The sequence below is a fragment of the Calypte anna genome, chromosome 7 (genome assembly GCF_003957555.1).
Source record: "Calypte anna isolate BGI_N300 chromosome 7, bCalAnn1_v1.p, whole genome shotgun sequence".
Lineage (NCBI taxonomy): Eukaryota > Metazoa > Chordata > Aves > Apodiformes > Trochilidae > Calypte > Calypte anna.
In genome coordinates, this window is record NC_044253.1 from 10,687,532 (window position 1) to 10,703,671 (window position 16,140).

General features: G+C 38.3%; 1 protein-coding gene across 1 annotated transcript in view; it reads left to right on the top strand.

The window, feature by feature from the left end:
* MYLK (myosin light chain kinase) overlaps nucleotides 1-16,140 on the top strand; it is a 193,796-nt gene that overhangs the window by 89,442 nt on the left and 88,214 nt on the right. The window contains exons 7-12 of the mRNA XM_030453933.1: nucleotides 2,651-2,816; nucleotides 4,701-4,740; nucleotides 5,852-6,426; nucleotides 7,242-7,445; nucleotides 8,494-8,628; nucleotides 14,335-14,487. Coding sequence (XP_030309793.1) covers nucleotides 2,651-2,816; nucleotides 4,701-4,740; nucleotides 5,852-6,426; nucleotides 7,242-7,445; nucleotides 8,494-8,628; nucleotides 14,335-14,487 — 1,273 coding nt within the window. The remainder of the gene's footprint in view (nucleotides 1-2,650; nucleotides 2,817-4,700; nucleotides 4,741-5,851; nucleotides 6,427-7,241; nucleotides 7,446-8,493; nucleotides 8,629-14,334; nucleotides 14,488-16,140) is intronic.

Genomic DNA, 16,140 nt, shown 5'->3' on the forward strand with positions numbered 1-16,140 from the left:
TGCAAATTCTCATGGTAAGAATTTACATATAAGGACAGACACGTTCTTCCTCATTTTCGTGCTGAATATACGCACAGAAGAAAATAGCATCCCCTCTCAGTATAAAATTCTCCCTTATCTGTGTTGCTGTTCAAAATATTAGTTTAAAAAGTCATCTGAAAGCATCAAACAAGATCCAGGTTCCATTGTAAAAATAGTGAGTAAGGACATCTTTGCTTCAAGGATCTTACCTCACTAACTAGATAAGATACATAGGCAAAGGGTGGGAAATGTGAATATTATGATAATCTCTGTTTTATAGAGAAGATCTGAAGGGATTTAATGAGTTGACTGTGGTTACAGAGGGGTCTCTCATAGCTATGAAAATTACAGCTGTGTCAGTGTCAAGTCTGTGTCAGTGTCTCAGTCATAAACTGCCTTTTCTGTGTCACTTACATTGAGTTTACCTGTACAATGGAATGAAAAAATAAATTTAATTGAAAAGAAAAGTAAGTGTTTAGGAACTAGAAATATGGTTGGGCATTGGCATGTATGATTGGTTTTTGTAAATTAAATTAAAATAATATTTAAGTAATTAAATTAAAATAAATCCAAGGCTTTTGTTCATCTATTTCAATCTGAGCTCTGCTAAAACAATGGTACCAGAAAAGTATTTAACATAAAATAGAACAGACCTGAGCTGTCAACTTCAAGTCTTCATTAAATCTGGGAATTGTGAGCATCTGTAATTTAAAAAAAAAAAAAAAAAGTTTTCTAAATTAACAGTATTTAAAATTCATTAGACTATTAAGTAGTCATTGAAGATTTAAGTCTTAGTGCCCTCTTTGGGCATCCGCGAGATATTCTCATTTTTTTTTTAGTTAATAAGGATAATGCTTTCAGTCAATAATTAAATATCAAACTGATTAGGCTATATTTACTGAAACGTAGTTTCTTAGAGAATTAAAATTGCTTTCTCTAATTTGGAAGAGGAAATATTTAACTGGTCTTTTGGCATCTTGCTCCCCTCCAGCTTTTTTCAGAGCTTTCACTTTCTTCTGTGGTTTTTTTCTGGTTTGTTTTTTTGTTTTGCAGGGAGAGGGGGGGGGGGGAACCACCAAAAAAACCCCAGAAAACTGCTTGTAGGAAAATGCTTCCAATTCATTGTCTGAGTTATTCTAGACTTATCCTTGTTGTCTGTAATATAAGAATTCTGGGGTACCTTTTAGAAAGCAGGCAGCTTCGTGCTGTGGAAACATGCCCTAAGTGGCTCTGTCTAGATTCAGCTTCTCCCTCCAGGTGCTGTCAGTTCTTTTGGGGCTGCTGGCTCTCCAATGCAGCTGCTCCAGCCTGCTGCCAGTCCCACCAGACTCCCTCCCTTTTTCCAGCTGTGTAACTCAGTGCATAACAGGATTTCTCATTCCATTCTCTTTGTTCAGGGCTCTGTGGTACACAACAAGTATAGATCAGCCCAGGTGTGTCAGCTCTGCCTCAGCATCATGGAAATGAACTCTCATGGCTGCTGGACTGCATAGTGCAGATCCAGCCTTCCCACATAGCATGGAAGCTTTATAAACAATTAAAATTGCCATTTTCAGAACTAAAGATTAAGCTTGTTGTGTAAATGCCTTATGCCTTTTATTGTTTTCTTTCCCCTTTTCTTAACTGTTTAGTTGCAAAGAACAAAAGTTTCTGCTGGTCACCACCAAATCCCTGTCGTGAACTTAGCTTTTTTATTCAATTAAGGACTTACATCACCCAGATAGCAGTAAGTTGAGAGGGACTTCAGGAACAAGAATGTCTGAAAACACTGTTGTGTTTCCCAAGTATTTTGGTCTTACTGACCAAAGCCCTACAAATCATATATATTACACTTTCCTTTCCTAAAATTACATTAGGAAAAGCTGTGGGGTCTGGTAGCAAGGTACTCCTCTTCAATGGCTAATGTTGATGCAGAAGCATTGGTTTCCTCACAAATGAGGTGTTAGTCAAGTATTTAGTAGAATTTAATGGAAAAAATTGTAATTCTGATAATGTAATCTATGTAGAAGAGGAGAGAACACACGTTCCTACCTGTCTCAAAGCTGTACCTTTTGGTTGAGCTTCAGTGTAGCACAGAAGTTGTGTTGCACCAATCCCTCTCAACATTTATGCCCAGTGACTTCTGCCATCCCCCACATGGCCACTGATGATGTCCTCTTAAAAAGAATTTTTTCCACTCCTTGAAGTAACACTGATTAAAGGAGCTACTGAGGGATAGAGAACTGCTCCCTGTTTTGGAAATTTTTGCTTGAAAGTGTGACGTTTGACTTCCTGCAACAAACAGGAACAGAAAACTTGTTTGAGCCTACATAAATGATAAGGAGTTTTTGTAGGAATATAGATATAGCAAATAACGAAAAGCTAAAACCAAACTGAGATGAGTGGGTGGAAAATGCAAGGAAGGAAGCCTCCTGCAGACAGGAATTATAGAATTTTTGGATATAGGTTTTTTGTTTATATCATCTGAGTATTATTGATAGAAGGAACTTGGTTAATTTTTGATTGAAGATCTTGGCTATCTTTAGAAGACAGAGAAAGGCATTTTGGCCTGATGGTTTACCAAAAAATTTCTTGCTTCCTTTCTCTTACCAATAGCTGTCTGTCTCATGGTGTCTCGTGGTATTTGCAGGGTGATATTCAGTTGCAGCAAAATGAGCGTTTCAACATGTTTGAGAAAACAGGCATTCAGTTCTTGGAAATCCAAAATGCTCAGCTTGATGATGCAGGAATTTACACATGCACGGTGGTCAACAGCGCTGGGAAGGCATCTGTGTCTGCAGAGCTCACTGTTCAAGGTACAGAAAAAAAAAAAAAGGAGAGCACAAGCAAGCCACAGATATTCCTTGAAAATATTTTTGGTTGTGTACTCAGTAAGAGCATTCCTTTTCCCCTATCATATTCACCTCTTCTCATTAAATGATACTGTGATATCTTGGAGCATACTACAGCTGAAAAGATTATGTTGGTTCAGTGGGCAAAAGGCTGTCCAAGTGCTTTGTAATAATTTTCTTAAACCCAGCTTTTCATTTCTTCTTATTGTGCAACTTGATCTTACTTGCTCTCCCTGAAGTGGTGAGCTGTCCATTGTGTAATGGTACATTTGTCTTGGGAGATGATGCAGAGCAGGGGTCACAAAGTCAGCTGTGGTATATGTTTGCTTCAGATGCTGACCACATCTCTGAATAATGCAAGCATTCTTTTTCAGATTAGTACAGGTCAGTAAAAAGGGCACTCTCTTGCAATGTACTTGACTAATCAGATGATTCAACTTACCTAACCACAATATACAATATTCTTTCTAATTCTTTCATTATCTATTAAATCAGGTCATAGTAATTGCTGCAAAATGCGAGCAGACAAGTGGCTCAGAATTACTGCATTTGCTCTTAAACCCATGCAATCTCTTATTTAGACAATTTTGTTCCAAGAGCTTCATTTTTACCCCAACTTCCCATAGTGGAAAGTGGTGAGGAAAGGGGAAAATGTCCTTTTAATTAGCAGAGCTACATGGTATTGTCTTGTTGGCAAGCAATAGTTATTCAGCTCCTCTTCTGCATTTGTCCACTTACTTTTCAGCTTCAATTTTTAAGTGATGAATTTCTCTTACTGTTTATTGACAGGTTTATTGAAGTGAGGTCAATAGGTTATTTCCCTCTCTCACTGCAACTTCTGTGTGTGTAAATAGATTCTTTTGGTCAGTCTGAATGGTGCAGCAAGTCCAAGCATTTAGATGTGGATTTTTGCTTGCAAAATTCCATGGAAATCATTGTATCATCCATCATCTTTTTGTTTTTTCCCTGGGGCAAAGACTCTGAAAGCAGTTTGGTGGAGTCTTTGTTGATGACTTGCAACACTTATTCTCTAGAAAATTCATTATTAGATGTTTTTCTACTGCAGTTTCTAGTCTTATAGCTGACAACAACATAGATGCAATTATTGACCTGTCCAGTAGAAAACAAGCTGCATCCTGTAGTGTTAACTAGGGGAAAAGAGACAGGTGTGGTTGGTTTCTCTCTCCTCCTAATTATTTATCAAATCAATCTAGCTCAGCCATGTTCCCAAATTTCCTATTAATGTTGCAAAATGAAGAAAACATATACTAGCTTTTGTGTTATTCATGTTAAACATTCTAATCTTTGCTACTACAGCAAATTAGTTGGTAAAACCTTACAGGTGGGCACAGGTTTTGGAAGTTCAGTTTTGTGTTTTAGCCAGAGGTCATCTGCAGCTTCACTGTGGGCATGCTCAGGTGCAGTACTGATGGTTTGTCTTTCTCCAGTTTTTCAAGCTCTGTGGAGTTCCCATAAGATTTGATGAGCTGCCTACCAGCTGGAATCTCTTCCTTACTTCTCTCCCACAACAAGGAGCCTTTGAGGTGCACAGAACCTTTAGCTCTCAAGGGACTTGAGAACTTAGTTGATCCAGCAGTGTCTCAAAATGGACCAAGACCTCTTTTTCTTTCAGCTGAGCAGCTTGCCCACGTCCATATCAAATATCAGGTGTGGTGATAGTCAGTCTTGACTTCAGTGACTTGAAAACATGAAGAGTGCAGGTTCTTAAGTATTTTCTTTGCTTAAAATATTTCAAATTTATGGAATTTTTTATAGCATTGTATGTATAAGTTACCTGTTTTGTGTTTTTTTCCTGTTTTTGTGGTTTTGTTTTGTTTCTTTTAATAGCAGGTCCAGAGAAGACTGACACAAACACTCAGCCACCATGGTATGTTTTTACTGGAATACTTTCTTAGTATGTTTAATTGCAGTGCATTAATTTTGACATTTAGTGCATGAGCCTTCCTTACAAAGTGATAAATCTCTGGTTCTGTCTCTATCTGGAAGTCTGAAAATGTTTACTTAGAAAGAGATTCTTTCTTGCTGCCAAATTCTGCTCTTCTGGAACTAGTAGCAACATGATGAAGAACAGAGTTCTGGTCTGGTTCAGGAAACCAAAATTTAGATGGCTTTATGCTCACTGTTCCCATGAAGCCAAATACTTTCATAATGAAAAACCATTGGAAGAGAAATTACACTGTTTACCAATTAGTCAGACTTCCTTTTTAGAGTCAAAAACCTGCAGGCAACATGTGAGTACTGAGCTGGTTGTCAAAAGCAAAACATAGTATGTCTGTGACCCTTACTGTTGTCTGAAAATATACACAAAAGCATGAGTAAAATAACAAGAAACAAAAAAAATCAAATTTTAGGGCTTTATCAGTATTTTAAAAGTTAAATTATTAGGATTTTTTTTAGAAATAATTTTTCATAGCTTTCCTTCATTAATAGAAAATTCAGGAATGCAATGATCTAGGGTGACAATGTAAGACATCTTCATGAAGGTCAAGTGCTTTTCAGTCTTCAGGGTTTTACATCATTCCTCTTCTGAAATTACCTAAATTGAAAGACACCAAGATTAGAAATAGTACATTCACTGCACAATTTACATTTTAATTTCTCTTTGGGGGACTATTTTATATGATGTTTTGAGCTATAACTATATGTGGTCAGAATTCATTAAAGTATGAAGAAGTGTTGTATAGTGGTCATTCCAGGTTCTCATGGAGTTACTCTTTACCTAAACATGTGCATGAAAGGTTAGTGTCTGACTAGCAAAACATGTTAGAACTTGAGCAGTTGCTTTGTATCAACTCCTGAGTTGAGCATTGATCATATTTTATAAAGCTATTAATTTCATCTCATTCATATTTTTTCTTAACCTGTGTGTGGGAAACTAAAGGCTAATTACTTAACATTCTTGCTACATTTTTATAATTACTGCTGGTAATTAATCTTTATACAGTGTTATATATCTTTAAACTTTTTGTTTCCTTCAGCATGCCTTCAAAATCAACAACACTTGCTGTTAAACCCATTGAAAATTCAGAATTCAAACAGGTAACTAGCAATGGAATTGCTAAAAACATGAAATGCAGCAGCACTGAGCTCGTGGTTGAAACCAAAGACAGAGTGTCAGCAAAGAAAGAGACCTTTAACATCACCAGAGAAGTAAAAGACAGTAAGCAGGGACAGCACCTAGAGGCAAATGCAATGTCTACTCAAGAACCTGGAGAAGGAACAAAGGAATGTCAGGTCTTACAGAAAACTTCAAGTACCATCACACTAAAAGCTGTCAAACTGCAACCAGAACCAAGAACAGAACCCCAGACCACTTTCATCAGACAGGCTGAAGACAGGAAAAGGACTGTGCAGCCCCTGATGTCAGCTCAACAAACTTCATCTCTGGCAGGGCAGAGCAGCCCAAGGAGCAGAGAAACAGAAAACAGATTAGGAGCCTGGAAGGCTGCAATGGAAGAGAAGAGGGAGTTTCTTGGAATTCCCCCTCAGTTTGAGAGCCGTCCTCAGAGCCTGGAAGCATCCGAAGGCCAGGAGATTAAATTCAAGAGCAAAGGTAAAGGGATGAAAGTCATTAGAGCCCTGGAGTTCGGGTTCCCCTACTGTGTGTGGAAGCAGAGAACTATTTCCTTCTTCACTGCAAGCTGTCCTTCTCCTAAAGTGTTCTGGAAATAAATCCAAAGTCTCATGCTCTTTCCATATTAATCTTTGCACTGAAATTTTGTACTGTCCATCCCTTCTCTTATCTGGGGTTTCCCCAGATGTAACCAATGCCTCTCTTTCTAGGAGGTAGCTTTAGGGCCTTTACTTTCCAGAACAGTACCTGGTCAACCCAGTGATGATCTGAGTGTTTCCTAATAGCTGAAATGATAAAGTCAGAATTAAATGGGAGGTTTAGAGCTTGGTCTGCAGAGTTTGACTGGATTTTAACCTCTCCAAAAAGTAACGAGAGCTTTATTATGCTGAATCCAGGGAGTAGATTCAGAACACTTCTTTTTATAATATTACAATTTTAGTAGAAAATAATTTTGATGCATTTTTCTGGTTTTTTTTTAAACAAACAAACAAACCCAAACATTTACACTTTAAAGTGTTCCCACAAGAAAGAGCCTGCCTGTCTTCCTGTCTTCCTTCCTTCCTTCCTGCTTATGACTTTAAGAGGAACAGTTTTCAGATAGAAGTTCTTGGGATTTTTCAAGTTAATAAATATTTGTTATTTTAAAAGATGGACTGCCCAAGAGGTTTTCAAACACCATTAAGGTTGATATAATTATGTATATATAAATTATACCTAATTTACACTAAAGAAAATAATGGAATTAGACCAAAGGGAATACCTGTTCATAAAAATTCACATACCTGATCGTCTAGTTTCAGGAAAACCAAAACCAGATGTTGAGTGGTTCAAAGAGGGAGAACTTATTAAAGCTGGAGAAGATGTCCAGATCTATGAAGAAGATGGAATACATTGGCTATGGCTAAAGAAAGCCAGCCTAGGGGACAGTGGATCTTATAGCTGTGCAGCTTTCAATCCCAAAGGCCAAAGTTCTACCAGCTGGTTGTTAACTGTCAGAAGTAAGTAATCTCTTGGGAGCTCAGCTGCTCTTTGAAAACTGTGGCTGCACATTTCTAAGCTGTCAGAGGGCAGTGACTACAAAATTTCTATTATGTCTTCTCCATGAAAGTTAATTCTGATTCCTAGGACTTTTTGGTTTTTGTGTGGAGGACTGTTTTCCAGTGAGTTTTTTTGCTAAGTCTTGCATTTAATACAGATTGCCAAATATTTTATTGGTTTTGTTCTGAGGTAGTTCTTTTGGAGTTGCTTAGCACTTTTATAGAGCACTACATATCTGGAATGTTTTGCACACACAAAACAGTCCTGTGAAGGAAAAGGAATAAGAAGAAAAGTGAAGGAATGACAATTGCATGCTGGTAATTTAAAGTACACCTCCCAATCACAAATTATTTTAAGCACTGTCTTACTGGGCTGGTTGAAATGTTTATTGCCCTCATAGCAAATCCTCTGCTTAATCTCAATTTTTTCACCTGGTTTTAGGCTTTTTCCTGGATCTATTGTCATATTTATGCAACATTTCTCGATTTGCTGTGCCTGAGGTTAAACCAGAAATCCCAAGATACTCTCTCTCTGTCTCACAAGAGACCTGTAAACTGCATCCTTAAGTTACCTTGTTTCACAGCCAACCTGGGTAAATTTGGGAGGGGGACTGGGAGAAGACAGATGAGAGGAGAGAAGAATTATCCTTCCAGTTCTATGTGCTGAGCTATCTAGTAATATTTTGGATAAACTTCTGGTGGTTACCTGCAAATGGTGGCCTTTGGCACAGAAAATCACCACCTAAGACACAGCTTGAGAGCTGGCAGTACCTGCCTTGTAGATTATAGAAGAACCCTTCTTTATACCAATCCATTGCTCAGAAATATTTCTCTTTCTTATTAAAGCATTGTCTATGGTTTTGATTCTTTTTTTTTTTTCCTTTTTTAGATGGGATGAATCTGTTATCCCTAGCCATGTCACCTCAGCACACTTAGGAAAAGTCAACAAGTGCTAAAGATGATTTTGTCAAACTGAATTAAAGGAACTGTTTTCATTTTGGTTTTAAAGGGCCTAAAGTTCAAGAGGTTGCTCCATGCTTTTCCAGTGTCTTGAAAGGATGCACTGTGAGTGAAGGGCAAGACTTCGTGCTGCAGTGCTGTGTAGGAGGAGTTCCTGTGCCTCAGATCACATGGCTTCTCAATGGTAAGGAATTCCCTGGGATACAATGCAGGCATGCACACACATCCACAGTCTCAAACGCCACTCTGATCACTATATAGCAAGGATGTGAATACTTCACCAGGCACTCTAAATCACTGTAATACCATCCACCAGAATAATTGTCAAAAATCCCTTTATCTGGGCACAGTAGGCACGAAGAGTGGGTTTTTTGAGTAGGCTTCTGCCTTAGTGCAGTTTTCCACTATGTCCAGGAGGGGTCTCTGGTGACGGGATTGTAAGCAGATGGGTTCCCTGGGTTTTGTTCAGCAAAGCTTTTCACCGCCCTGCAACGAAGGCTGTGTTGCCACTCTGTGCTGAATCCTGTGCCACCCCCACGCCTTTGGCACCAGCCTGTCGTCGGAGAGTAACACATTGGCACCGTAATCTTGCAGAGATAACAAACTGTAAGTAAAATAAGTGCAGTATATCACTATTTACTGTAGGAAGGAAACTCATGCTGCATTCCACTCTTCAGTCAGCTGGGCAGGTCATAAATGGTATCAGCAATTACGTCCCCAAGATCTTAAAATCTCTTCTTCTTCTGGTTGGTTTTGTAATAGAAATACACTACAAAAAACAAACAAAACCAAACACAAGCAAACAAAACAAAAAACAAACAAAACAAACAACAACAACAAAAAAGGAAAATATTTTTTACTATTATCAGGCAGTAATCTCCTACCCTGCCCTGAATACACACCTAAACATGACATTTTCCTTAGCAGTCCCCTCTTTATATTAGAATTGGGCCCAAACATCACTGTTTTGCTTAGTTTCCAAATGTTTTCAGAGATCCAGGGACTACACTCTTTGGCTAAGGGTTCTTTCCACTTAGAGCTGTATCTAGTAAGCACTGGATAGATTTATTCATCTTAACCCTTGGTCATCTCTGTTCCACCTCAAATGCAGTTGATTTTTGCAGACTCTCTCAGACTCTCCATCTTTGTGTGTATGAGTGCATGTGTGATTTAAAGACAAAGTATAGCATACTTTGGCATCAAGATGTTTTTTTCCAGGATTGTTTTAAAATTAATTATTTGCACAACATGTCTGTTTTTCTTTAGTTATTCAGAGTAAATGGGATAATTCAAAAAGGTGGCAGGGCAAATGAAGCATGAGCTTGAGACTGGTATGTTCCCACAGCCTGATCTGTTCCCCTTCCCAATAGCTCCCTGTCTAGAATAGAAAGGCCTCTGCTTTATTTACAACAAGAAACATGGGAGTAAAGGCTCTGACACTCTCCCATTGGAAATAACTTGTTTCTCTGTCTGAAGGCAACTCTGCAGTTTCTCCTTTGCAGACATAAATAATAATCACCACTTTGCAATGCAAAAATTGTCTTGCAGCACAGGAGGAGTAACTCCAACCCATAGGATCGGTCATGTCATCTCCATGTTCTCCAAGGCTAACCCCTGCTCATAAAGGGTTCCCTTAGCCATTGAACAATGTAGTTACAGCCCCTTGTCTTCCTCATACAGAGCATCTTCCTGCCTCAAATGCTGTTGCAGTTCATCAGGCATAGATACAGTATCTCCCTCTGTGTAACCATGTTCTGCTTTGCTAAACAGGAAACTGTTGTCTACTGAAAAATACACCCTAGAGATCAATAAGCAAGATTTTTCTGTAGGCACCCAGTGCTGTGTTTCAAGATGTTTATTTTGCAGTGACTTTTCTTCTCACTAATCTCAGATGAGCCTGCCACTGTTCAGGTCTGTTTATATACATTCAAACAATTGGATTAATATCACAAGGAGGCAAAATCAAGTGGTTTTGTTGTTGGTTTTTTTAAGATAGCTGGATTTCAAACCATTAGCATTCTGTAAGTAAGTCCAAGTGCATTAATCTGCTCTTAAATCAAAAGGCAGTGATGAGTCTGAGTAGCAGAAGCACAGGAAACTATTATAATAAAAATTTGGGACATCGTGTATTATTCTAAAGACATAAGCACACTACTTTCATTCCAGACTCTGAAAACATAATATTGTAGTTTAATGCTTTTCTGTCTTGCATCTGATCATATACATAACTGCTTATATACCATATTGATACTAACTCAAATGGATTATAAACAGTAATTTCATGCTGGGAATTCAGTGTAAACTCCTGGGGTCGTTCTTTTACCTAAGGATCAAATTGGCTACTGTTATATCCATTTCAATACAAACATTTCCTTCCTGTCTACTATCTATCTAAATGCTACAAACTTCTCATATTTATATTCATTACCAAATAAAGGAGCAAATTGTGTTTCTGGTCCTGAAATATTAGTCTAAGCAGACATAACAATGCTTTTGGCAAAATGACATGATGGTGTATTTCATCAGCTGTTCAGATGAAGAAAACAGTATAATAAAAGTATATGATTTGCTGCAGGCAGACAAATCAGTTTTATTATAAAGTGTGTTACAATGTGCTATCCATGCTTGGAACAGAAAGCTTTTGAAGTTCACAACAGAAAGGCTTCAGCAGAGAAAAAAAGCAGCCTGCTGAGAGTGATCACGCTACTGTTCAGAACAGAGAACTTTTGCAGAACCCTAAAGAAATAAAAATCACATGGATAGGATGTGTAAAGTTCACAAGAAAATACCAAATGCAAATTGTCTTCTAAGGATGACTGATAATAAAATAGAATTAATTTTTGAAAGAAATAGTGAGAGAAGTATGCATATCTTGATGAAATAATGAATGTAAAGATGTAGTTACCAAATCATAAGAAATATGAATACAAGTCTGCTTTGAGAAACTAATGAAAAAATGGGAAAAAACAGAAAAGTCACTCTTAGGCTGGCCAGCCCTTGATAGTGAACAGTCTCTTGGCTGTCCTGTCTGCCTTCCTACTGTCTCCAATCCATACCACTTAAGAAATAAGCTATTTGCAATAACTTCTTGTACACACAAGTATTACTTTACATATTAAGCAGTTTTACCCACTGTGGCTGAATACAAATTTAAAACATCTTCTAAGCTATTGTATAGACTGACCTCTTTTCAGGTTATCCAAGACAAAAATTAGATGATGTATGATATAAACTGTCTGTCATAATTTCTTAGCATCAGTGAGGATGAGTAGTTTTTCCATATTCGTAGAGATTGCACGAGAGCCACCTGACTGAGCTATGGATTTTACTTGAGCTCTTATTCTTCTCTACAACTCTACCCTCTTCAGGGTTTCTCTTATACTTTTTCCCTGTTTTAATAATTTAAAGCTTTTCTTCCAGCTTTTTCAAGATACTTCTCTGTCCCATTGCTCTAACTCTGGCCTTTATTTTAAATTTGCATATGAGTTTTCACTGATTTACTGACAAATTCCATGAGAGTGAGTTTCTTGTGGTTTAGTTCAGGCTTCACCAGACAACTTTTTACACACACACACTCTGTGTGACAGTGCTTCAGTATTTAACTCCAATTTACCTTCTTTAAATACTTTATTGGCAACTTCTTTTTAAACTGCAGGAATAAGGCCCACGTGACTGTATTTTAAATATCTTCCTTTTCATGTTACTTTCTGTGCAATTTGATTGTTTTGGGGTTTTTTTTTCCCTAAGATGAATTAAATCTCTTTGTGCTGAATTTAAAAACAGTGTGACTATGACTTTAGCATAACAATTCTCTGACTAGTGTTTGGTTTTGGATAGCTTTATGATCTGTCCAGAAAGCTTTTAATAAATGGACTAGGGGAAAATTTCCTTTCTTCTGGCATGACATGCCAGCAGAAAGGTATTTTTTGTTATTGTTCCTGCTGCCAAGCTGTCATGGGGATTTGACTGTTCTGCCTCTTGAGAAGGGAACATTTCACTATTGGGAGAGTTATTTTTATTAGATCAAAATATAAGTACAATGGACATAACCTAGAATCTTGCTGCAGTTTATTCCTCAGGGCTGATATACTTCTGTTTGTATTCTGGATTCCCATTAAAAGGCTGTTCTACAAGTGAATTCAATAGCCTGTGAATCGTGCTAAAAAATACTCAGTTTTTTTGGGAGCTGGAGTGAAAGAGAGGATGCTCTATTAAAATATGAGAACATAGTGTGGAGATGAAATGTCATTTTTCCACATAGAGCACTTACCTTATTAATTTACTTATTTACAAAAGAAATACAGAAGGCATTATTCTGTTTTTGATAATGCAACTTTTATCCCCATTATATTTCTGTTACGGGTGTCATCATAGCATTATCAGGCACCACTAATAGTGTAGATATCTGAGCTCCAGACAGGATCCCTGTCAGGTTAGGTATTCTGAAATCAGACCAGAAAAGCAGTCCAGTGCCCCAGGTCCTCTTACAGAAAGCTTTGTTTGCTTGGCTTTGGCTCTGTCCATACATATTTGAATGTAATGTTATTCCTTCTCACAAAAAATATGTGATTAGGCCTAAAAGTTGCAAGTCTGTGTGTAACTGAGTGAAAGGGAGCTCAAAGGAACCAGTCATAAGTGCATGTGACCTGTGAAGAAGGTGGACACAGAAAATTCCCTAACTTGATGAACATGTCTTAGAAGTTAAAGGAACAAGATCATCTACAACATTTTAAATTATATATTTTAGTATTGGATCAAGCTGATTTTGGCACATGTATGTGTTTTAGAATGAATTTTTTTATGTTGATAGATTACTACCTTCTGAATTTGATAGTGTTGAAAATGGGAGATGAGAGGAAAATCTGTCTCATCATTTAATTTGTCCTGCTCATAGTGCAGGCTTATAGAAACTCCTGGGTTTTTTCCTAATCTTTTAGAATTATTTGAGTAATGAAATAAATTCTGATCTTTCCTTGCAATCACGATTTCCTAACTGACCAGTGTAATTGATTCAGTCCTGCACAATTTCTCTGCAGTTTCACCCTCTTCTCTTAGATGTCCCTAGTTTCTTTTTCCAGCATGATGTTTATGAGCAGATATCAGACCCTCTTTAGCAGTGCATACAATGGGAAAGCAACCAATGATGAGTCAGTAGTGGAAACTATTTAATATGGGGAAAACAGATTGCAGGAGCATTTCAGAAAGGAGGGCTGAGATTGATGACAGTTCCTGGAACGACAGCAAGGCAACTTTAACCAGCCTACATTAACATCTAAGCGTGTTACCAATCAATTAAAGGAACCAGTTTCCTAAAACTTCTTGAATAGACACCTCACCACAGGTCAGATGGTCTGTTACCAAACTATACATAATGTAGTGTAGATTGACTGCCTATACAGAACAGCCTCTTGGCTCCAGCATAAATTTTGTTGTCTCTCTTGGAAGTTCTGCCTCTACAAAGTATTTGATGGAGGACTTCAAGTGTTCCTCCGTGCCCAGCAGGTTTTGCACACCTAGACAGTAACACTACTCTCTGGTTTCAGACAAAGAGGAGGCAAAGTGTGTTTCATTGTGCAGCAACCACACAAGACACTTCTTGTGTGAATCTTCTCAAAACATAAAAATAAAGCTTTCTTCTCTTACTGTTAATCAAGGGAACCAGTGACCCTAATGGTGAGATTTGTCTGACAACAACATTCTGCTTTGTGCTTGAGATGCTGCTGTTTCAAGTCACTAGAGAGCAGGGGGTGTGGATGAGAGTGGTGGGAACATTGTGCTGCACTCTTGTATGCTGGCTGTCCTTAGGCATCCAGTCTTCTCTGAATACAAGTAGTGCTTTTGAAACTTGTGGCTGATGTATCAGGTTGATTCTCTTCCTTTCTCTTGGCAGACCAACCTATCCAGTATGCCCATTCCACTTTTGAAGATGGAGTTGCGAAATTGACTGTCCAAGATGCCCTACCAGAAGATGATGGCATTTACACCTGTCTGGCTGAAAACAACACAGGGCAGGCATCTTGCAGTGCTCAGGTGACAGTCAAAGGTGACTATCTCAGCATGCTGTAATTATTGCAATGGTATCAGCTATAATACTTTAAAAAAATAATCTTGGATCCTTAGCAGAAGTTGCTGTAAGTGGATTCCATGCTTTTTCTAAGCTGGGTACCTTTTCTTCCCCTTGGAGATCTTTACAACTTAAGTTCTTAGGGACTGTGAAATGTAAAGTAATATGCACATTTCAGAAGAACATATCAATACTCAAATCTTACCAAGCAGGGCTTGGTGTGACACAGAGCAGTGAGCCTAAGTTTTGGAAGAGATGTACCAGTATAGGAAAGAACAGTCACTGCAGAAAAACAAATGAGTGCAATATCTCTAGCATTACCCATCAGACAGAGGCTTATGGTGACCAGGCAGATGCTGCTGCTTTCTCTCGACAAGCAGGGCACAGAGACCAGGACCAGGATGTGCAGTTATGGTAGCAAATACCAATATTCTTTTTCTGCTACCAGGATTTGTTAGAGATAATTCTGAAGATGTGTATATCAGCTAGTTGGGAGAAGTATTGTCTCTAAACAAGAAGAATTCTGGTAGTGAAAATACCAGAAGAAGGTTGCAGAAAGCAGTCAAGGTGATCTGTTGCCTCTGCAATCTGAGAGCATCCTCTCAAATATCAATAATTTGATACCCATGGTGCTGTTTTGACATACCTAATTTGTCCATGAAAGCCACAATTCTTTACTAGGATCTGAAAAAACATTATCTTAAGGACCAGAGATTGGAATGGAGACAAAAGATGACAGAACCCCATTAATAAATTGAACAGTGAGGTGGTTTGTTTTATGATCTGGAGATGATCAGCCTCCACACTATACCCTACCCCTTCCTCAGGCTCCACCTCCCTCTAGGATCAAGCCTGTATTTGGTATTTGTCAGCTGCAAATTATTTTTTCCAAAAGTTGTAGTGGTTTGGCACTGCCTGTCCAACAGACTGCTTAGTGACAGCTGCCAAGGAGACTATTCCATTTTTCTATGACCAAATAATACCTGCTGCAAATTTCTACACTCAGCTTGGTAGGAAATGTACTCTGATCCCTGGGATCCCAAGATTTTACTTCAGTTGCCAGTGTTCTGTGGTGTCCATAGCACTTCTGTGATGTCTGCCCCTATTCTGTCTGTATAAATCCACTTAAAACCCGAGACAAGCTTAAAATGAAAACAGAATCATTCTGGTAAACCTGTAAGTTAATTTCTTGATTACTGAATTGGAAATGCAGTACTTCCCTCCCGGCCCTCCCCCTGCCAAAAAAAGGCAAAAAATAGAAAAACATTTATTTAAAATAAGCCTGAAACTAATCTGTTCTAAAAGCTGTCATTTATAATTTCTCTGAAGCATTTCATCTGCATTAGCTAAGGGCCAATCAAGAGGGCTCACTTCAAGGGAGCTGTCTTTGACATGGGACCTGCTAACTCTTCACTGGGACACAGAAACCAAAAAGACAGACTCTCACTTTCTAACCATTTCTGAGTTATTTTAGGGTTGACATACAATGCTAACGTGGGAGCAATAGTGACCTGCCCTTTCCCTAGGCTTGTGTACTCTGCTGAGCTATTTCAGGCTACGGTGTTGCTGTTGCACTGAGTTGGATTCTTCCTGTACTTGAGCTTTTCTGGGGCCAGAAAGCTCCATTGCCAC